The sequence below is a fragment of the Cardiocondyla obscurior genome, linkage group LG15 (assembly GCF_019399895.1).
Source record: "Cardiocondyla obscurior isolate alpha-2009 linkage group LG15, Cobs3.1, whole genome shotgun sequence".
NCBI classification, from domain to species: Eukaryota; Metazoa; Arthropoda; class Insecta; order Hymenoptera; family Formicidae; genus Cardiocondyla; species Cardiocondyla obscurior.
Window position 1 is genome coordinate 5372351 of NC_091878.1, and position 22107 is coordinate 5394457.

Sequence of the window (22107 nt, forward strand, 5' to 3'; positions counted from 1 at the left end):
CTCTCGACAGCCGGAGTCGTTCCGCGATTTCCGTCAGTTTGACGTTGTCCACGCGCGCGTCCTCGTCGACGAGCAAAGCGAGCCCGCGCCGGGCCCGGCCCGGTTGATCCCCGCGCGTTTGTCCGCATCTCGGCGGTGCCCCGAGCATCTTGACTCTTGACAGAAGCGCGCGACAACAAACATGGCCGCCGTGGCGTCATACGCGTGCACTCGCAACTGCACGGACCCGTCGTCGTTGTGCGACGTCCCCGCGGCCCCTGACGAGTGGCTGCCTTGGCACGTGATCGTAGACTACTTCACCTACAATCCATGGGTTTTTTCTTTGCTGGGCAGCACCATGGTCGGTCTCACGGGAATCTTCCCTTTATGGCTCATCCCCATCCAGGACGGCGTGGACCTAAAAACCGGCGGTAAGTTCCTTCACCTTATTTTTTTCTTTTTTTTTTTTCCCTCCCTCCTCGTGGCCGCGTATTACTTTCGTATGCAACGAAAACGCGGCGCGATACAGAGAATTAATTTTATCTAATCTCCGTTCGATCTCGTCACCTTGGTTCCCCGAATAACTTGTCGTTAATTACGCAATTCAGATTGAGATTAAATTCAAGCGCGATTAACAAAGACGATATTAATTTTCCGATTCATTTCTAGCTCGTCTAGTTTTTGCCAATTGTTCTTGTAACTTTAGACGCTTCCGGCGAATTAATTTTCCGTTTGCCAGCGAGTGGCGGTTCTTGTTTCGCCGATTGTAACAAATTATTATTACTTTTATTCGTCAGCGTAGCGTGACTATTTTGTTTGTCGTCGCGACGTGCTTAATGAAATCAAGTCGTTGCATTTTCCTCGACGATAAGAACGACGGAGGTGATTACTCATTCAAGCTTCCTACGTCGGTGAACAAGCTCGCTTTCGAAAGCGCAGTTAAAAATTAAGTGGCTTGACATATGCCGCTCTCGCAAAACGCATTGAGAATTTTATCTTTTAACATCTATCGCGTCGCCATATAAATTTGGACGCATCTCAACTGCGACGGCTCTTTCGCAAATCCGCCGATCAGCATTAATTTCATAGAGAAGCAGAGGCAGCAACGTGCTTCGCGCTTAATCAGGAGCGCGAGTTATTATTTTATTAAGTATACGTATACGTATGTAAACTCGCGATTGTTTGCCGCCGGTTGGAAGACAGAACAGGGCAGATAATGCCAAAAAGGATTAATTCGTCACGTTCCATTGATTTATCAGCGCGAAATGGCATTTCTCCGCTCGATTGCGGCGACTGCTTTATTTCTGTGAGCAAAACAGGGTGCTTGCGACGCGATAGAAATAATTTCGGGGACTTTTCCATTTGTCTCGACAAGCCCTACCTATCCCCAAAATTATTTCTATCGTACAACCCGTATATTAAAAACGCGTACTTTTTTTTTTTTTTCCTTCATTTTTCTTTTCTCTTTTACGTCTGTCCTCGTACTTTCAGTGAAATTAAATTTCACTACGCGCGGCTAGATATTATTGCTCGTTGTAACCGAGTGCGTTAGTACTTGCTTAAAAACAGATCGACGCCGCCACGTGCGGAAAGGAAATTTAACTACGCCTCACGAAGTCGACGTACGTCTGTTGTTTGGCGAGCGGCTGCCAGCGGCACCGCGCGATATACATTCGCATCGGGGCTTGCGAAATAATGGGAAATTCGATGAATATGCCGCGTTTCATTTGTATAGTTATCGGGTCCCGATAAGAAGCCTGTTCGCGGAGGTTCAACGACATCGCGGACCTCGATAAAATTAGTCTCGGAACAAGATCGATATAATGCTAATTCCGTTTGATGGGATTACCATACAATGTTCATTGTGTCATCTGAGCGTCGTCGTCTTCTTACATCTCGGTCGCAAGAAACTTTTCCATTTTTTTATAAAAAAAAAAAAAAGAAAAAAAAAACCCGTACATTTTATATAAGTTTGCAACCTTAAAACCGCGATTTGGTAAAATCTGCGTTCGCGAATTTGCGGGCTGCGGATCTGTAACAGGATCAGCGAGGATCGACCGTGTTCTCAACCGCTGGCTTTAATTAACTTTCGCACGGAATCATTGCGCATTCCTTCTCTGGTCATGATACATCAGTTTTTCCACTTCCTCGCAATCGAGATGAGTGGCTTCCACGCATTACACGCCAAAGTGATGAAATTAATCGCAACATACAACGTAACTATTTAACTGTTAATTTATTGAAAAGCAAACAATCTTAATTGACGAGATAAGCCTGCTGAATTTTTTTTTTTTTTTTTCTTTTCTAAACTGAATTTAACGAATTGCGACTGCACGTTCCTCGATTTTAAAAGCACCGCATTATTCTCATTTAGTTAGCAAATAATATCGCAGTTACGTTGGCGCGGCATGTCTCTATTATCTCGTATTTTCCGAATCAACGATGCGGCAATTCCAAGTTATACGAATGAGTTTAACGGCAGGCGTTACATCGCCGAACTTTAACGCCGTTAAGTTTCGTACGAATGTAGAAAGTTGAAAAAATTTTCTCATTTCCCTCAATGCGCGAAGAGAAAAACTCGCATTACGACCCCGACCTTTTTTATCGGTGGTTAAATTACTGTCGGCGACGAGATTCATTCGCGCGCCGGTGTTCGGAACATCGCCGGACTTTTTCACCTCGAGACATTTTGCCAAGTTCTCATTTGAAAGCGTGTAATCTAGCGACCTTAGAAAAAAAAAAAATACAATTTACAGACGCGCAAATTTATTTAAACCGATGTGGAACGAATTAGTTGCATCGTATTGAAAGCTCAAGTATTTTTGTGTGAGTTAAATTAATTTTTAATTGATTCAATTGTTAGCTCAAGTTAAAATGAACAAAGATCAAACAATTAATAATTAGAAGCTGAAACAGAGCACGGTTGTTTATTGAAATATTATTTAAAATTGATTTTGAGCGTATTAAACAATTTTGATTATAAATTTTATTTTCATATTTTATCGCATGTTATTTTTATGTATTTATAAATCGCAATCATTAATCAACCCGTCAATGTTAGTTTCATCGCTATAAGTGTGTGGAAAAATCCTTGTCGCGTTAAGAAAATGGTTTTTTGTTTCTTTTTAATTCAATTTAAAATAAAAATGCTCGTTTTAATCATGTCTCGCTCGAACTTTTTCGTTTTCTTTATCTTTCAAGAGATACAAGTCCGATGAAAAAATAAATAACAAGATTTATATGTATTTAGATCGTATCTTGGCGTTGTTACTTATTATCTTTTGTGTCGATGTTGAAAAAAAAAAAAAAAAACAGCATTCCATTATCGATCATATTAAAATCTTGAAAATAAAGAGAGGAAATATTACAGAGAAAATCAATTGTTTTTTAAATTGTTATTTTCTTTTAACTTTGCATTTTTCCCGGTGATAATTTTCTATTAAAACGCGACGAAGATTGGCGGGCAGATATTGCGTTTTATGCTTGTCAACTTGCATATTAAACGATTTTACCGTGAACTTTGTTCGTCAAGTTACGTACATTATCGATACCGCATGTTAAACTACTTTTGAAACTTTGATCGAACGCTCCAGAGTATTTGCGTCAATTTTAGTAGTTTTATTTTGCCGTCGCGACGACCGTGAGTTGTATCACTAAAAAAAATATTACTTCTTTACAATATTTAATATTAAAAGAAAAACTTTTGATTTATTTTAACTTACTTATCTTTATTTTTTAACTCGATAAAAAAAAAAATTTTTTTTCTCGATAAAGCGGTGATATTGTGACGTATTATGTATTAAAATTATTCATGCTTATACCTTTGAAAAATTATTAATCACTCTTGTCCGTTTATATTTATCAGCACGTTGCATGTTTATTTTTACCCTAACGTCTTTTATATTTAATTTAATTTTCTTTTAATTATATTCCCTCGTTTAAATCGATTAAATAATTTTTCTTTAACTGATGCAACCTAAAGCATTTATTGCACACATGTGACACGGTATAATAATGATACATCTGTATCAAAAGTGGGTCGTTAATATCATATGTGCTGTTCATTTGTTGATTACGCACATTATATTTCCAACTGATACTAGGGTTTCGGGAATCGATTATTTAATTAATTAATTTATTAATTTAATTTTTTTTATCTGTTTGATTCTTTTTTAAATTGATACTAACGTATCACTTTCTGAGACAAACGCTCGGGGCGGCGCAATTCACAGAATAATTTGCTAAAGCCTTGTACGTCATGTTTAATTGCAGGACACAGATAAATCTATCACCGGAAATTTCTAGACTGGAAATGCGTTAACATATCACATTAATGTATCTCTCCGCGCGAGTTACAGCGGCTCAAAGCTAATCTTTAATTTGCTAGATAGCTAGATCAAGTTTAATCTCAGCCGACCTGCCTGCTTATTTTTAGAACGGAGATTAAAGTTAATCTAACTTTAATATAAGTAACATGATCAAATTGCGATGATTGTTCAATGCGGATAAACAGCATATCGCACAACTGTTTCAAACCGGAAAAGTGGTTCCCCGATCATGTTGCAACGATCCTACGTCTGTCGTACAGCGTTAAAAAACATTATTTACAACAATATTTGTTTCTCCGATAGTTGGAGCAATGAGTTCGCCAAGAGAAGATCGCTGACATGATTCTGATTATGTTGAAATGAGATCAAGGCTCACGCTGATTTATATTCTTTTTCCTTTCTTTTCCTCGTGATTCACGCGTTGACATCACAATAGTTATCGCGTGGTCTTTCTCTGCGGCTGTAGCAGCAAAGCTGATACGCAACTGTAGTCTGTTAGCTATCAATTGTGTCAAACGTCATATATGTATACGCAGAATCATACGTCTCTTATTTATTATCACTACGAGCGCGAATAGTTGTGATGTCTACTCGTTACTTCATTTTGCACCGCTCTTTTCGATAAATATATCAACGATTTTTAAGACACTCCAATTACAAATTACGAAAAAAAAAAAAAAGAAATGACGCGACTTACCAATCATCTGCATGAGCTTCAGCGGAGTTCTGCCGGTGACTGTGACATAAAAAGAAAAATATTAATGTAGACATGTCTCGTGACTGTACTCGTCGACGCTTGGGGTTTACGGCAAAGAGACGCGAATTTAATGTACACGTACGCGACGTTTTAACTGACTTTATATAAAAAAAGACGTAGTCGCTGGGACGCACAATTAATCCGGGAAGGTAGTTGACGTCAGATTATGTGCCCCTGGCCCGTCGATTGTGCGTAGATTTTTAATACGTACGGAGCACGTGCTGCGTACGTACGTCTCGCTCGACTGCTGGAGGACAGAGCGAGAAGTGAGAATAGCGAGGGAACATAACTCATGCGTAACGCATCTACTTTTTTTTAAATAGAATTTTACTTTACCTCTTGCCCTTACATAATTTTTTTTCTTCTCCTTATCGATATAACACATAAGTACGAGCTCCACGTTTCTTAACGTTTTTACTTCCCGGCGTGAACTTGATCAAGAAAAGTGTGTCGAAATTACATAAATTAATAATTGCACTAGCTCTTTTTAATTATCCCAGAAACGTTTTTTTCTTTTATCAACTTGCTCGACAAATTAAAAATTAAAATAAATGTCTAGACATTTATTCTAATCAAGAAGTTTTATTTATCGAGAGATCGAAAACAGTATTTTAATGTCTTGTCTGTCGGACTCGCGTATATGAAATATAAGGATTAATTTTTTTTTTTTTTTTCTTCTTATCTTGTTACAGAAATCGGCGGCAATTTGAAGATCCTTTTAAGCTTCGCCGTTGGTGCATTACTAGGCGACGTTTTTCTCCACCTTTTGCCAGAAGCATTCGAGAGCGAATTTCAAACGAGAGGTAATTTCATTAATTTATCACGCTCTTCATTGCGCGCTTCGGCACAACGAAACAGAAATCTATCTTATCTTACAGGAAATTTTTTTTTGTGTCGCAAAAGATATATTATACCCACCTCGCCTATTATTGTGCGATAAGATTGACCTTATCGTAAAAAATATTAAACAACCGATTACATACAAGGCGCAAATGAATAGAATTACTTGACGAAGATGCGAACAATGAGCGGAGGAAAAAGTACGCGTGGAAGAACGAGGTTTTATTACGCGCAAGATATATAATATTAATATATTAATTCGTGCAATAGATAAATTAACAAAACGAGTAGGTCGGCGTGTTTATTAAACTCTGTATGAAACTAACGTTGACTGAACTAACGTTAAGAAGAGTTGAGCAGTTAACGAAAAAAGGGCAGAGCGGTAGTCTAGATTATCGTATCAACGTTAACGAACCTTTGACCCGATATTTCTGGCATCGTTAAGTACAACATGGAAATAAATGTAACGAACGTGGGTATAACGTATCTGGTTAGGTACTCCTGAATTGTTCTACGGTGGATATTGCACGCATGTTACGTACGTGCCCTGAATGCGCTTTGTAACGTTAGCAGAGTACGAGTATGGTCAATGCGGTCTTGAAGGGCATCGCCGGGAGCTTTATGAACGATTTAAGCGTCGGCTTCGAATTCTATTGTGCGTCAGTTGCAGATTTGAATTGCCAGCTGCGTCCACGTAAATTAAATGTCCCTCCGACCGAACCGCGTTAGGAATTCAAAGTGATCGGCGAACTGGACTGGTACTTAATATCCGTGTAAATTGTTCAATTTTGAATTGCAGATTCTCTAGCTTTTATTTGATACCTTTTTGCGCTTTCTGTCGGCGTTATCGGTAATATAAAAAGAATAGTCGCCTCGTAATAACGTCTGTCTAAATGACGATCGATATTTATTAAAAACGATACGCCATGTGCTTATTAATATGAATAAATCTTATTCATTGATATTATTATAATGCATTTAAATGATTTATACAAGATATTTTTGACATTTAAATTAGTTGTATTTGTAGATATTTTATTATTTTATTAAAGTTTGTTATTTGATTTCTTATTATGTATTTTATTTACAGATGAAAATAATCGCAGACCTGCAGGCTTGTGGGTGTTGTCCGCCTTCTTGTTCTTCGTAATAATAGAAAAACTTATCGCCACTATAAACGAGGAAGCTCCGATAATTGCAGAGCAACAAATCGATGATATTTCAGTCAAAGATGTGAACAAGGAAAAAGAAATGGATAATAATAATTGTATCACAATGACGAGCACTGAGAAGAACGGTTTTTTAAAAAAATGCTCGAAAAATACGTCCGAGGTAATGTAACTGAAAATGTAACGTTATAATATTAAAAATTAACATAATTGCTTAACGATCGAATATGTTCTGCAACAGGTTCAATTTCTGGAAAAGCAATCTAGTAAAATGGAGTTTACGCAAATCCCAAACAAAGATCTGCGAAAGAACGGATTTAAAGACGCTGATATTATGAAATGCGCATTAGCCAACGACTGTCCTAATGATGATTGTCCACTGGTCGACGGAGCAAAGAGTTGCTTGAAGAAACTTGCAAAGACTAATGGCTTCACGTCGGCGATTTCGCGCGTCGACTCTTCACGCTCCCCGAGCAGCATTGTTAAACGCTCAACCATATGGATAAAGAAATACATCTTGGATTTGTTTCGCAAGTTTTTCGATCCCAAATCCTTCCCGGGGTATCTGAATCTTTTGATGAACTTCCTCGACAATTTTACCCATGGTTTATCTGTGGGTGGATCGTTCCTAATTTCCTTCCGCGTAGGTGCCCTCAGCACGTTCACGATTTTGGTGCATGAAATACCTCATGAAGTTGGTGATTTTGCTATTCTATTACGAAGTGGATTTAGTCGATGGGATGCTGCGCGGGCGCAGTTGATCACAGCTGGCGGTGGAATCGTTGGTGCTTTAGCAGCCGTCTCCTTTTCTGGGAGTTTAGGTAAGTTTTATCTATATGGTTTTTGCAATAGTATTAATTTTGTCGAATAAAATGTATATTAATTTTTTTTTAGAGGAAAGAACCAGTTGGATATTACCATTGACTGCAGGAGGATTTATACATATTGGATTAGTAACCATCCTACCTGATTTGTTGAAAGAAACGAATACAAAAGAATCCTTGAAACAACTTGGCGCTTTACTTTTAGGAGTCATCATTATGGCTGCATTAATCTTCGTTTAGGCAAAATATACTTTAATAACAAATTAATGACGCGGAGAACGTTTGTTGTGTTAACGTAAATTTTAGTTATACCTTGATATCTGTTAGTACAATACTCTAAAGTTGCCATAAACATATATATATATGTTTTTCTTTATTATTTATTGAAAGAAGCGCGTACTGTTATTTTGGATATATGAGAATAATTTTTGTTAAATGATAAAAAAGTCATTTATCGTTTTGTTATATCTCCTTTCTTCATTTATAACCCAATTTTTACTTTTAAATTTAATAAATTCTTAATAATTATAAAATATTTTCTTCAAAAAATATTTTTTTTGCTATTGTTTAAAATTATCATATTCTTTCAGTGAATAACGTAGAAAATGTGAGAGAGAGAGAGAGAGAGAGATCGAAGAAGCGAAAGCAAAAAAAAAAAAAAAGAGAATTTGTATATTATTTTATCACAATTAAGCTAATCATTGCATGAAAATGATTTGGTTTTAAGATAATGTCCAATGTAAAACTTGTAATTTTTTCTAACAACAAATCAGGCTAATCCATTAGTTAAACATTTAAAATATTAATAATTTGATATAGTGATATCGGTAATAATAATACAAATACATCGAGTGTTTATGCACTTTGAATTTTTTAACAGATATTGTCTTTAATAATATGTTAATATTTGCATCAAAGTATAAAAATATTGTTTCATACGTACAAATATTTTTAAATAGAAGTTATTCAATGTATATGTGAATATCACGTTTACGTAAGTGAATGCTGGTACTGCCTTGTTACTAGAAAAAAGAAAGGGGGGAAAAAAAAAAAACAAAAAAAAAGCAGTTACCGAATGTTATCAGTATTGAATTATAATAAAATTGTATATATTTACGCGTCCCTGTATATACATTCAACAATAAGTTAATAATAATGATGTGATAATGTTACATATGAGGCATATGAGAAAGTCTAAAGAAAATTACAATAGCTAAATAAGTTCCTTATCATTTACTATAATTTAACTGTAATAAAACAACGTACACATTTTCTTTTTTTTTCGCTCTCAAAATTTAATAAATTCCGTATTTAAATGTAGCAATTTATTAAATATACTTTTAAAAACTCATTATATCATGCGTATATAGATTACGTTTGACTATGCAAAACCTGAGTAAACTGGAAAATGCGTTCTTATATACCTCGATGCAAATATTCACAGCCAAAGGAAAAATTCAAAATATGCATAAACCTTTGACGTATTTGATTTTTTATTGATATTAAAAAAATTGTATGGTGATAATATATTTTATTAAAATATATCGAAAAATAGTAATGTATCACGACACGTATATCCACGTATATTAAAGGTACTACTAAGTATCTTTCCAGGTCGAGCTTCGTATTTTATTAGATATTTAGGTATATATAACTACGATAAAATTTAGATAATGATATACCTACGGGATATAAATATTGTTAAATTTTCAATTTGTAAAAACGAGTACAATTTCCAGAAAGAGTTTAGCTGTTGTAATTTTCTCTTAGTAGCCTCGTGTATCATGCGTAATGTTCATACTTTATGAGTTGCACAAGATAACACAATCCTTGTACTTAACAGGTAAAAACAAGGTAAAAACATTATTTCATTTGGAATGCATGATACAGGAGCGCTCTTTTTTTTGCATTTGTAAATAGATATTCCCTATTTGGGGAACTGGTTAAAATTTAACATCTTTTACAAAAATATTTTCTATTTATCATGTGGTTATGTAAATGAAACTGTTCATATCTATGTAACCTCTAAATCGCCATTTGTAAATAAAATATATTATTCTGCGATTATTTATATTTTTTACTTACTTTATATTAAATATGTGTACACTACAGGAACTTTCGTACAATAAGATGTGGCATATAATTGGTACAAAATAATTTATTAAATAATTCTGCTAAAACATAAAGAAAACGTAACAGTTATTTATACTTGCTATGTGACAGCTAGATATAACTAAAGTCTTATACAATTATATACACATATATTTCAGTCGTTTTACTTTCCAAATTGTTGTTTTAGTCGTCACATAATTGTGAGGTGTATACATGAAATATTAATTGAGCTGAATGATTAAATCAAATGTCAAAAGTTTCGTCTCTTGAGATTAAAACATTCCAAGGATTACTTGATAGGCCAATAGAAAGAACAACATTACTATCACAAAAGCACTAATTACTATATTACTTAAGTAACGAATTAAAATTTACAATATTTAATGACTAGTATTTTATATTTTGAATGCAAGAGACGAAAGTCTGTACATTCTGCCAATCCTGACGAGCTATTTACAGTGGGGATATAATGAACACGGAATAAAATATCTTTCTTTATATTTAGAGACTTTTTTGAAGATCTGCAAATTGTGGCTAATTAATCATTCGCAAATAATATTCTTTTTTTTTTTTTTTTTTCAAAACTATTTTCAAAAACTATTGCAATCATGACGATAATAAATTTTCTTTTTACTACAAAACTTTTTATACTAATTAAAACAAATGCATATTAAATAAGTCCTACGCTATTACAAACGACGTTATTGCACACGATCGCATATGTATTAACATAAGACTGGAATTTATTTAATAGTCTTCGATATACTTTTGTATATTTTTAATTACCTTAAATATTAACTCAAAATATTTATAGTTCATCATGAGATGGTTCAAAAATAGTAATTTTTAATCTTTCGATCAGTAATATCAAACTTTTTAAAACATCTGTTTCATCCACAGTGAGTTTAATGTTGGGATTTTCATAAAAGTGTAAGAGATTATCTATAACCGGTAAAAGCATGAGCTTAATATTTTTGAATTCAGTTTTACAAATAGGAGATATAGTGATCATGCTGTCCGAAACTACTTCGAGAAAATCATTATTTTCTATGCTAAATTTTCGTCCAGTTAGCTTTTCTTCAAAGCATTTTATCATTAAGTTGCTTAAAAGTTTACAGTAATCGTGTCCCAGCAATTTTAACTCAAAATCTGTAATAGCGTACTCTCTCATTTTTTGCTGACGCTGCTCGGGATCGTAAATCTCTTCCAAATTTCGTCTTTCGATCGTTAAATCATTAACTAATTTCATTGCTTTCATTTGTATTAGTAATTGATCATCGTATAGAATCTTTCCAAGTAATTGCAAACCGCCATGGTCAATCCAAGCTTTCTGAGCAGCAGGAAACTGGCGTATTAAGGCACTTAGAGCAAAAAGACATCTTGATTTTACTTCAATTTTACTATTTGTGGATAAGACGTGCAACACTTTCTGAATAAAATCATTTTCTAATGCCTTAGCTTGCACTTTTGGATTTGATTGGGCAGCTGCTCCTAAAAGACGCAATGCTTCCGACTTTATCTCATTATTAGTTCCATTGAGACATGGCGATACAATCTTAGTCAGCCTACAATAAAAAATTAATTAATTAGTTTATTAGTAAACTAGACAATCGTCTAAAGTAATATGTTTTTATTTTAAGTTACCCATCCATGTCTGAGAATATTTTGGCATTGTCTATTTGATGAAGAAGATATTCTAAATTATTTAAAATGTCCAACACTTCTTCAATGTCTATATTGGTTAATGTTCCTGTAATAACATTATCTTTATAAGATTGAAATTTTTGGAAAAATCTTTTTAATAATTCTGAGTCGCTTGTAACATTGACTTTAAGAGCATTAAGCTCTTCTTTCAACGTCTCGTAAAACCGTTTAAAACGTTTTTCAGTTTTAGGATGAGCCTCTTCATCCTAGAATAAAAATACAAATATATAATATATGAAAACAAACTATTAAATTTCGATAATTATAAGATTAAGTAACGTAGAAATTATATTAACATCCATATTTGCTTCATCTTCCGCTTCGTCTTGTTTAAGCTTTTTTAATCTTGCTTTTAATTCATCAATCGGAAATTTCAAAGTTGCCGGAAATTTTTTGATTTTTAAAGGATCTGGTTCTTCATTTTCTATAACTGATTTATCTGGATGTAGCGTTAACGAATTGGAATTCGATTGCTTTCCATTTTCATCATCTTCATCCGTTTCGTCCATCAACTTGGCTTCCGTCACTCCAGTTGCAAAATTATGTCTCACGTGAAGTCCCTTGGGGATGGGAGTTCCTAATAATGTTTAAATAATAAAAGTTTGCTCTTACAAATATTAATTATCAATCGAAAAACTTTTTTAATTTTGGATATTTAAGAATAAATGCATTTTGACAACTAAGAAAAAAACTGTAATACAAATGGAAAAACAAACAGATTGTTAATAGAAAACAATTTTAATTTCTCGAGTCGCTCGCTCCTTGGACCACGTAATCCAATTCTCCGTGACGTATCGTACGTTACGGAGACGCTCAATTTGGAGTCGTGACTACCGCTCCGCTGCTCCTTTATTTAAAACAACCATGAACGACCTCGTAAGTCCCATTTTCCTCAGGATCGCGTTTACTCTCGCAAAGGAGTCGAGCGCTCGATGGATTTAACTGACGTGGTGGACACACGACGAGAACGAGGTCTCGGTTGGGGTGTAAAGTAGTTCCACCGGCGATGCGATACTCACCCTTTTTCACCGTCTGCCACTCGCGCGTTGCCACGAAAGCGCTCTCGTTTTTTTCGGCGACGCCGAAAATCGCGAGCGGCAGATAGAGCAGCAGGATGCACGTGTCGACACGCATTCTCGCGGGACCACGTCGTTGTAATCGTTGTTGTCGTCGTCACCGGTGGCAGCGTACGATTTCTCACAGGCGAATCGCTTGCGAAGATGCGCGGATCTCGAGATTGTCTGTCATCAACTGACGCGAATGCAACGTAAAGTTGTCAGCGTACTGTTCGACATGACATTTGACGTGAGACTCGTCGGAGTAAAGCGGACTCGTTCACGTGTTGCGTGCGCTATTTATTGCGTCTGTGGCGTGCCGACAAATGTGCCGATGGTCAGGAGTTGCCCATGGTGACCACCAGCGGCGACACCGGCCGATGTGGAGGCGCGACGTTATCGTGCGTTCCAAAAAGCGTAGTTTTAAAGGTGGAGGTGCACATTGGTGCTTCCCGAGGAGGCAGCGCCACGGTCGATCAATCAACGCGCGAGACGTAGTCTGGGCGCGCAACAAGGCCAGCTACGCGAAACTCATTTACTACGCGCTCGTGCGAGTGACTGGCACGTGCGGCGAACCGTTCCCTCGCGTAGTAACACAGTAACCATTGCGCGCGCGGCGTCACTCTCCCGCTACTCCATTACCGCGCACGGCACGCTAAGCACGCACACCGCACGTCCATCGTAGTTGCCCACACGCGCCTCGCATTCACAAGTATCCATCGATAGCGGACCGATCGCCATGGTAGAGGAATATTTATACGGTAAATATAATCGGTCGCGATCCTGTGGTCGCCGCCGGCTCGCTATTTGCCGGCAGGCGCGGATACTTACGTGCCGTCGGCCATTTAAGCGACGAGGGGGTGCATCGGCCGAGACGCCGGCTGAACCTTCGGCCATTGCGATCGCCGACCCCCATCGCGTACCCGGTGCCGGCGTGCACGACTGATTCGCGGGCGCATCACCGCGATATCTAGTGCACCTCGGCCGGCTTCGTTCAGCTCTAATACTACTTGCGACTTCTTGTCTCCAGGAATCACCCTCGAGGGACCGAATGCGAGTGAAGTATGGGACCCGGAGCACAAAAACGATGACTCGGACGGCACGGACCAGCACATTGGCGCCGATCAGAAACTCATTATCAAAATGGTGAGTAGTTTTGGCGAAAGTGACGACGGGAAGTCGCCGTCGCCCTGCCGCCTTTCTTCTACTTCTTCTTCTCCTCCTCCCTTTCCCCCCTCCCGCGCCTATCACGCGCTTCTTCCAGCATCGAGAGGAGCAGAGGTGTGTGCTCGCAGTGACACGTCGTCTCCGGGAGCATCACCCGGCTGCACCCGGCATTTCCATCGCCCGCGGGTGTGGGTGGCGCATCTCTACGTCCACCCACCGGCTACAGCGACATCAAGTTCGTCGCGTGCCGCGTTTTCAATTAGCCACTTGGAAATGCCGCCGTCGCCCACGTGAACGTGTTCGCGCGCAAAACTTTAACCGCCCAGAACGAGTAGTACTCCATCGAGAGCCGGTTCTTCTTCCGAGATCACTTAAGATGACAGTATTACGTTTCTTTCACGAGTATTCTCCTACGTCGGTTGAACCGACGACTGCCGCGATCCCCATCGAAGTAACTGACTGATACTGAACCGAAGCGTCTTCGTCTCAAGTCCTACACGCGGCATCGCGACTATTCTTTGTCCTCACAATCGCGAAACGTCGATTTTAAACGGTCATCGCAAGCGTTTGACCCTTGGCGCTATTCTTTTCACAACGGTTTTACTTTCTCCTTCATTTTATTTAGATAGGATACTATGTCGCAAGGTGATTATTATAATGGAAATTTCGTAACCCAGTTCGCACGAGCAAAGAACGATTAATTCTGCGATTTATATATATATCGTTTGTATATTAGGTCGAACGAATTACATCGTCCCAGTTTCTGAATTACGGTGACAAAATAATGAACAATAAGATACTTTTCACAAGTATTTTAAAACATATATGCAATAATAGTTGTTAGAATTATTTTATAAGTATATATATATATTTTTATTTTTTTTTTTTTTTTTTTAGGCGCTTTTAGGTCCAGAAGCTAAACCTGGAGAGCTGAATGTTCTACAGGTCGAGGCAATGGGGTTAAAGGGGCCTATCAAAACTCCCATTGCCTTGCTGGAGATGGGAAAAACAGCACAGATTATTCTTGATCTCAGTTTTCCAGATCCTCCAGTCACATTCACATTGGTGAAAGGCAGTGGACCTGTTCATATAGTAGGGCACAATCTTCTTGGTAAGTACTTTTGTACAACGTGTGTTGTATTTATATTTTAATTTTATAGTGGGTGGTCCTGCCCACCATACATTTTCTAAAGAAAAATTAAAGAAATTACATTTTTCTTGTGGCTAAAGATATTTTTCAAGGATCGTCACTTTGATCCGAAAGCAATTACTCGAGTGAAATATACCTACGATATTATCTTTGTATTTTATTATTAAATATTGTTTGTGTCACATTCTTATATTGTATGTAACTACAAAATATTATGTACGTCATATATATATGTGTGATGTAAAAGGCGATAAAATAACAATTGGACGCCTTCTTAAAAAAATTAAAAAATTTGTTAATTTTACTTAGTAATTTCTTGAAAATATCTTTTATATATGACACATGCTATTTTAATTTATTATTACTTATTTGTGACTGACATACATTATTTAATAATATATAATAATATAATTAATTTTCTTTTACTAGAAAAATACATAATCTTGTTTTCTACAGGTGCTCACATTGAAGAATTTGAAGATATGGCTGATGAAATGGAGGAAGAAAACATTGATGATGAGGATGATGAAAAGGTATGAGAATTACGACATGTTATTATACTTAACAAATTTTTTTTAAATATTTTACAAATTTAATTTTTGTTATTTAATATTAACTTTCATAAAACGCATATCTAAAAACATTAAATCTTTTGAATACGCAATGTGTTTGAAAATGTGATGGTATAATTTTTATTACAAATTGTGATTTACTGTAATGTGCTAATGCACTTTGATATATTTTTAATTAATTTTAATTTTTTATATTATTAGAATGAGTATATATTAAATTACATATATTACAAATGTCCATTTCAGGCACCACGAAAGAAACGAAAGCTTTTATCACGATAGATAAATCCTGATAAATAAATAAAAAGTAATACGGCGTTGAGTAGGGTAGGGAATAGTGATAGATAAATAGAAAATTAAGATTAAACTAACTACTATGGTATTATTGGTTTGTCTTTTAAGATAATTATTATAATATCACATTAAGAACTTTTTTTTTTTTATTCTTTATTTTTTAACATTATGTTTTAAGGTATTTTTGGAAAATTTAAGGAAATAAATTATTTATACGAAAAATTATGAACGTATCTTTTCTGTTCTCATTTATGTTTCATATTTTATTAAAATAAATCTTATTTTTCCATAAATTGCTTTTATTTAATACTAATCACGTTTCCTTTTTGTCCACTTTTGCGTAGTAACACATTTAAATTATAGTTGTATATTGTAGCTTAAAAAATTAAGCATAATAAATTAATAAATTAAAGTATTTATAAAACTTATAATTATGAGAGTAAAAACCATACGTTCTGGAAAAGCATGAATTAATTTTGTAATTTAAATTTAATTACGATATGTAATAATTTTATACTTTGTGTTCTTTTATAATGTTTTATAAATGAGACACAAGTTCATTATATAATGTTTTCCATTGATTTTTGTAGAAAATATGCAAATTTTTAGTACTATATATATGAACGTATTAACACAATACTTTTAACTATAAAAATAATTTCATACATTTATTTCATACTTTTTGTAGGATCCTGAAGATGAAGATGACGAAGATGACGAACCTAAGAAGAAGAATGCTAAATTATCCGTTGCAGCTAAATACAAAAATCAGGCTAACAAGAACAAGAAAAAATAAACACAAGCCTTAATATTATGGAAATAAAACAAACTCTTAAGTTAAGGTATTTGACATAAGTTTATCATTATCATCGACGTCTGTGCGAATCTAGTATCATTTCATCAGATTACCACGTAACAAAATGGCCTTCCTCTTTTCTAAAATTACAACTGGACCATGAAAATATTGATGAGATAATTATTTTGAAGTAATAATAATAATCTATAATCAGTTTTTAGTAAAACTATTAACCATATAAAATAAGTACATATTTAAGATTATACTTTAGATAGCACTGCATCAAGATCAGCATCAGTTGATCTTAATCTTCTTACGAGATCTTTTGCAGCCTCTTTTAAAGAAATTAACATTTTTATTTGTTGAAAGGAACCTACTATTTGTCTTAATTCCCGTGTTTCACAATATTTAGCTCTTAACAATTCAGTACTTGTCGTTGAGTTGTAGGAGCCAAGCATATACTGATACAGGTTAATTAGAACAATCTTAGGGATCAACTGATGTAGTATATCGTCAACTTTAACTGTAAGTGCTAATAAAATAGTGGAGTATCATCATTCCTTGGTAGCATTGAAGCTAATAACAGTAAAAAAGAAAAGTAAGTCTTTATAACAAGGTTTTTATGAATATAATTTTCTTATCTTTAAAAAGTGACTTGTTACAATAAAATACTAATGTAATTTAAAATAAAATTGAATATTTTCTTTTTTAATAAGATTTTATATTATTGATAAGTGAAACAAAAATATTTTTTAATTATAATTTTTTTTCTTTTTATATTAAATAACTTGAAATTTATAGAATTTGATACAATAAACTATTCAATAGTTTCTGGCCCAGTTGTTAATATAAAACATGTGAAAAGCGTGAATAGCTCCTGAAAGAAGAAAATTACGTTTTAGGTATATTTGGTATATTTGGTATTTTATATCAACGCAACTTTTGAAGATAAAAAACATTTCTAATATAACCATTTAATTACGAGTTTGGATAACACAGTATAATATTTCAAAATTAAAGCTTCAGAGATAATTTATTACTTTCATGTGTACAAGATGGGGAAAGGATTATTAGTCACTCAAAATCCTAATCTAAAATTTTGCGTCTTCAAAGATATCATTAAACGAAGAAACTATACATGTCATCTCAACATTCATTCCATTTGATGAAAGGTAATAGAAATGGGAGTTACAGGTGTACTGGATAAAGAAACTGCTCTTACATGAGTATTGTGTGCTAATAAAAGCATATGTAATGCATGTTTAAAAAAAAAAAAAAAAAAAAAAAACGTGCAAATGATAAGTAGTCTGTACACCTATTTTGTACATATACGATACAATAAAGAATTTCACAACTTTTAAAATCCGTATTGCTTGGGTAAATATTCATTCGAGTACAACCTACCATGATGTAACGAAATTTATTGTTTTCTACAACTCTATACCAAAGTGAGACCTTTAAAGAGTTACAAGTGACTATATTTATTTTCCTGCATTGCCATTTTACGTCTATTCTCTTCGTCCATCTATTCGTGGTGTATATTATTAGCGGATTTATTAATGCAATTATAAAAGCTATTATGGAGAACGCAGAAAACGATTGGTGGTCAATACTATTTCCTATAAGCCGATCTGCCTCTTTTCTCCTCTCCAATAAAAAGTATCGACAAAATGCAGAAGGAACATCAATCCGAGAATGAATTCGTGGGCGTTGGACTGTTCTATATTGGACTATGTGGTAGCGATTAAACCGATAAAAAAAGAAAAAAGGGGGGAAAAAAAAAATGTAATATGACGCATTATTTTTAACGCTCCCGAGTAATATTTTATATGCAAATCGTTCGTGATATATGCACGATCTCTCTACGTCGTTTCAAATATTATCTTCGCTAATATAATTGGAACGATAACGTTCTCTTCCTTCGTCCGAGAAATCGAGCGGAAACCAGGGAAGTTCCGAGTTTGCCGTCGGAATGAATCGTCGTCGTTTACGCCATTCGTCGCCACGACGAAAAGGGAAAAGAAATGCAGGTCAGCGGGTGGTTAAGTGCTACCAGGGAAACCTTTAGAACAGTTTACCGTTGCGAGCTTCGGTTGTTTCCCCATTAAGTGCCGCGAGCCAGAGAGCCCAACTCGGAATCGCGGCTTTCACGCGTCCAGATACAGATGCTCGTCCGTGTGAAGCCAGCGCTTCGGCTGCCGTCGGATAGAAAAAAAAAAGGCCAGAGCTATACATTGTCTGTCCTATTATTTCGCGGCGTCGCCGGCAGTTATCGCCGTTAAAATTTTTTTAAGTAGTACTGTGTATGGTCAGACATTTTCAAGGTATAATAAGTAGTACGACTTTTTTTTTTTTATTCGACGGCAGCCGAAGCGATGGTTTCACACGGACGAGCCGCTATATCTGTACGCGTGGAAACCGCAATTCCGAGTTGGGCTCTCTGCCGCGAGCTGCGAGAGTCGGACAACCCATCGACTCCCGACGACGTCACGCAAGGATGTTTTCGTGACTCGGCGCGCTCTACGGAGGGTGGGTACGTACACGTAGTCGCGTATATGTATATTAAAATCAAATGAACCGTCAGTGCCGATACGTGTCCGCACAATCCACGCAACTGGGAGTAACGTCCACAGAGGCCGATATTCTCGTCACATATTTAGCGCTTAATGCGGCAGCCTTTCGATACCGAGTTTTATTCGTTCCGAATACTACGAAGCTAAATGTGTATTGTGAAGAATAATGACCCCCTGATTTAACCTTTCGAATGTATGGAGGCGAGAATATATGTATACGGTTAGTCGAGGCAGTTCTATTTTAGTGCTGTCGCAAATAATGGCCGAGCCGGGCAAGTACTGAATTTACTCCTTTGGTTCTCCACAATGGTGATATCATATCTTATTAATTTATAATAATTAATATAAGTTAATGGAAAAAAAAAAAAAATAACGGCGTTATCGTGTCTAATCTAGTTTCGCTATAAGGTTGATTATTTGATATTTCGAGTTAATTAGTGCTTAAGTATTTGCACAATGCGCTCTGATAATGGGTATCATTAGGGAATCGGAGTTTTACTCGATACTCACCGTTAATGTTTTCCATTATACTGCAACGCCAAGTATAACGTGCTAAGAGGAAACTTATGATACTCATTATACCGAATAAAAATTGCAAACAGAGAAATGAGAATAAATGCTGAGGTTTAATGTCCCGTGACTACCCTCAGATGTGTATTTATGCGCTGGCCTGGTTTGCTTAATATTTAATTTCGTCTTTGAAGTAAATATATACTTTTTCAACGCATTTCGTATATAAAACAATTATACAATAATAATTGATATTAATAGAAACGTAAGCTTTTGCGAGAAGATATTAAATTAGCAGGTACAAATTAAGGGAAGCTAATATGCGTGGCTGTAAAAATTAATTTTTTCTCTTTCTTTTTTTCGGGTAGGCAAGAAATATGTAAGTTTTTATTTTAGACAGAAGATATTAGTTATAAACCGAACTTGATTATTGCTAAAACTCAATTTTTTTCAGCCACTTCAAAGATAAGTATTGTATCGATAAATATTTTTGTTTATAACAATCTATTAATTATGCGATAAACGATGATCTCAAAGCAAAATTTATATCGCCTACACAAGCGATAGGTGAGTGAAATTCAAATTTAATGCCGCTGTAATTAGCTAATTAACCGTAAGGCCGCTAATCATGTAATGAGCAGTTTAACATTTGCACCTGGACAATAAATAGAATCTATTGGAATACTTGTCAATTTTTACGAATCTTTGAAAAGTATTATTTCACGAGAATCGGCGAATGAAATAAATTGTAAAGAAACGGATTCTGTTTCTTTTTCTTTTTCTTTTTTTTTTTTTTTTGCAGACAATGTAAACGATAGGCTGTTATTAAGATAATATTTCTTTCAGCATGTTGGGCAGAATAATACTTTTCAGAATATTCAAACGAACCACCGTTCATCACGAGGTGGACAGCGTGCTGAACGTTATTAGTCGTTAATTATCGAATGTACGTGACACTGGCAGCCTTTTAATTAAATTAATTTCTTTTTTCGTCACGACACACTTATCGCATTTGCAATTTTTTTAACGGCTCTAGCATATCCGAAAGGAAAAGTGCCCACGCGTATTTTATTTTACGACAGACTATCGTGGATTTTGAACTTTAGAAATGTTTAAGTATCCGCGTACAGGTATATGTACCTTCATTTATTATAACGATATTTGATTTAACTCTAGCACCTTGAGATCGAGAATTGTTTAAGGGAATCGTTGGAAGAAAATACACAAAAGATATAAAATAAGAAAGAAAAAAAAAAAAAAAATTGAAAATACACAAAAAAATGAAACAGCTTATAAAAGCTCAGTTTTACGCCTAGCTTTTTTTTCCATTTTCTTCTAAAGACAATCGATACAAAGTTGAGTCAATGTTCTCTAAATAAATTAATGTAGATTACGGAAATAATAGGTAGTAGTTGCCATAATTCTTTTTCTCGCGGGTTACAGCGGCTAATGATAAAGCGACTTTGACTTCTCCGAAGTATTTCGCCGAAGGGATGAGCGTGCTAATAGGGGTGTCCTTCCGGCAGACGCAGGTCTGACGAGAAAAAATCGCCGATTCGCAAGTAATTTCGGGACGGGACGGGAATAAAAAAGTTGAGAGGAAGAAGAGAAAAGAAAAGACGGTAGGTAACGTCGCGACGCAGCGTTGGCATTCTAAAAAATGATCAACCTTCAACCCCTTTACGGTTTTCACCCTTACCGTCGCGCTTTCGAATTCTTACTCACGTCTGCAGGCAATAACTCCCACTCACAGTTATAACTCTGCTGAAAGACAGACGGCGGTCGATATAACTCGGCCATTTTGCGGATAATTGCGAGCGACGCGTCGCGTCGCGTCGCGTCGCGTCGCGTCGCGTCGCATCGCCACGTCTGTTTCATTAATGAGAGACGGATACGCATCAAGAACCCTGCTACAGCACGACAGGACGTTCGCACAGCCACCTCAAAGTAACGGACATTTCCTAATTTCCTAATGTCAGAGGGTTAATTAAACATATAGGTACAACTTGGACATTCGCAGGATCTTAGCGGCTCACGCCGTTTAGTTTACGACAAGTTTTTAGAAAATGATGTAAATTATTTAGAGTACATACGATAATTACAAACATATAACGAATCTAATTAATTGCGCAAACATAACGAATAAAACTGTCATTCGAGGGTATTCCAAATTTATTGATAATTTCAACGTAACGACTGAAAGCGCTATGGATTCATTAGGCGGAAATAATTTAAAAGAAATGTACAACGCTGCGGAAAATAAATTAAGTAATAAGG

At 35.7% G+C, this 22107-nt stretch overlaps 3 protein-coding genes across 6 annotated transcripts; 2 read left to right on the forward strand and 1 right to left on the reverse strand.

Annotated features, from left to right (window-relative positions):
• Positions 1-20: 20 nt before the first annotated feature.
• On the forward strand, positions 21-9964 carry Zip99c (Zinc transporter Zip99C). 2 transcript variants are annotated; one of them, XM_070666502.1, is made up of 5 exons: positions 21-410; positions 5757-5867; positions 6995-7236; positions 7315-7894; positions 7968-9964. In XM_070666502.1, exons 1-5 carry the CDS (start codon positions 182-184, stop codon positions 8135-8137), a joined length of 1332 nt encoding a protein of 443 aa, XP_070522603.1. In that variant the 5' UTR covers positions 21-181; the 3' UTR covers positions 8138-9964. The 2 variants fall into 2 exon arrangements, with proteins under 2 accessions (XP_070522603.1, XP_070522604.1); XM_070666503.1 differs by lacking the exon at positions 5757-5867.
• A 73-nt stretch (positions 9965-10037) lies between these two features.
• Positions 10038-13165, reverse strand: Sil1 (Sil1 nucleotide exchange factor). Its single transcript, XM_070666501.1, has 4 exons — positions 12733-13165; positions 12010-12290; positions 11654-11919; positions 10038-11574 (listed from the first exon to the last, which is right to left on the reverse strand). The coding sequence occupies exons 1-4, from the start codon at positions 12845-12847 to the stop codon at positions 10818-10820; spliced, it is 1419 nt and encodes a 472-aa protein (XP_070522602.1). The 5' UTR covers positions 12848-13165; the 3' UTR covers positions 10038-10817.
• Positions 13166-13323: 158 nt separating this feature from the next.
• Positions 13324-18116, forward strand: LOC139108335 (nucleoplasmin-like protein). Of its 3 annotated transcripts, XM_070666510.1 has the most exons (6): positions 13325-13529; positions 13799-13914; positions 14833-15046; positions 15542-15618; positions 16640-16793; positions 17650-18116. In XM_070666510.1, the coding sequence occupies exons 1-5, from the start codon at positions 13508-13510 to the stop codon at positions 16745-16747; spliced, it is 537 nt and encodes a 178-aa protein (XP_070522611.1). In that variant the 5' UTR covers positions 13325-13507; the 3' UTR covers positions 16748-16793; positions 17650-18116. The 3 variants fall into 3 exon arrangements, with proteins under 3 accessions (XP_070522612.1, XP_070522611.1, XP_070522610.1); XM_070666511.1 differs by lacking the exons at positions 16640-16793; positions 17650-18116 and adding an exon at positions 15904-16176 and having other exon boundaries at positions 13324-13529; XM_070666509.1 differs by having other exon boundaries at positions 16640-18116.
• The last annotated feature ends 3991 nt before the right edge of the window (positions 18117-22107 follow it).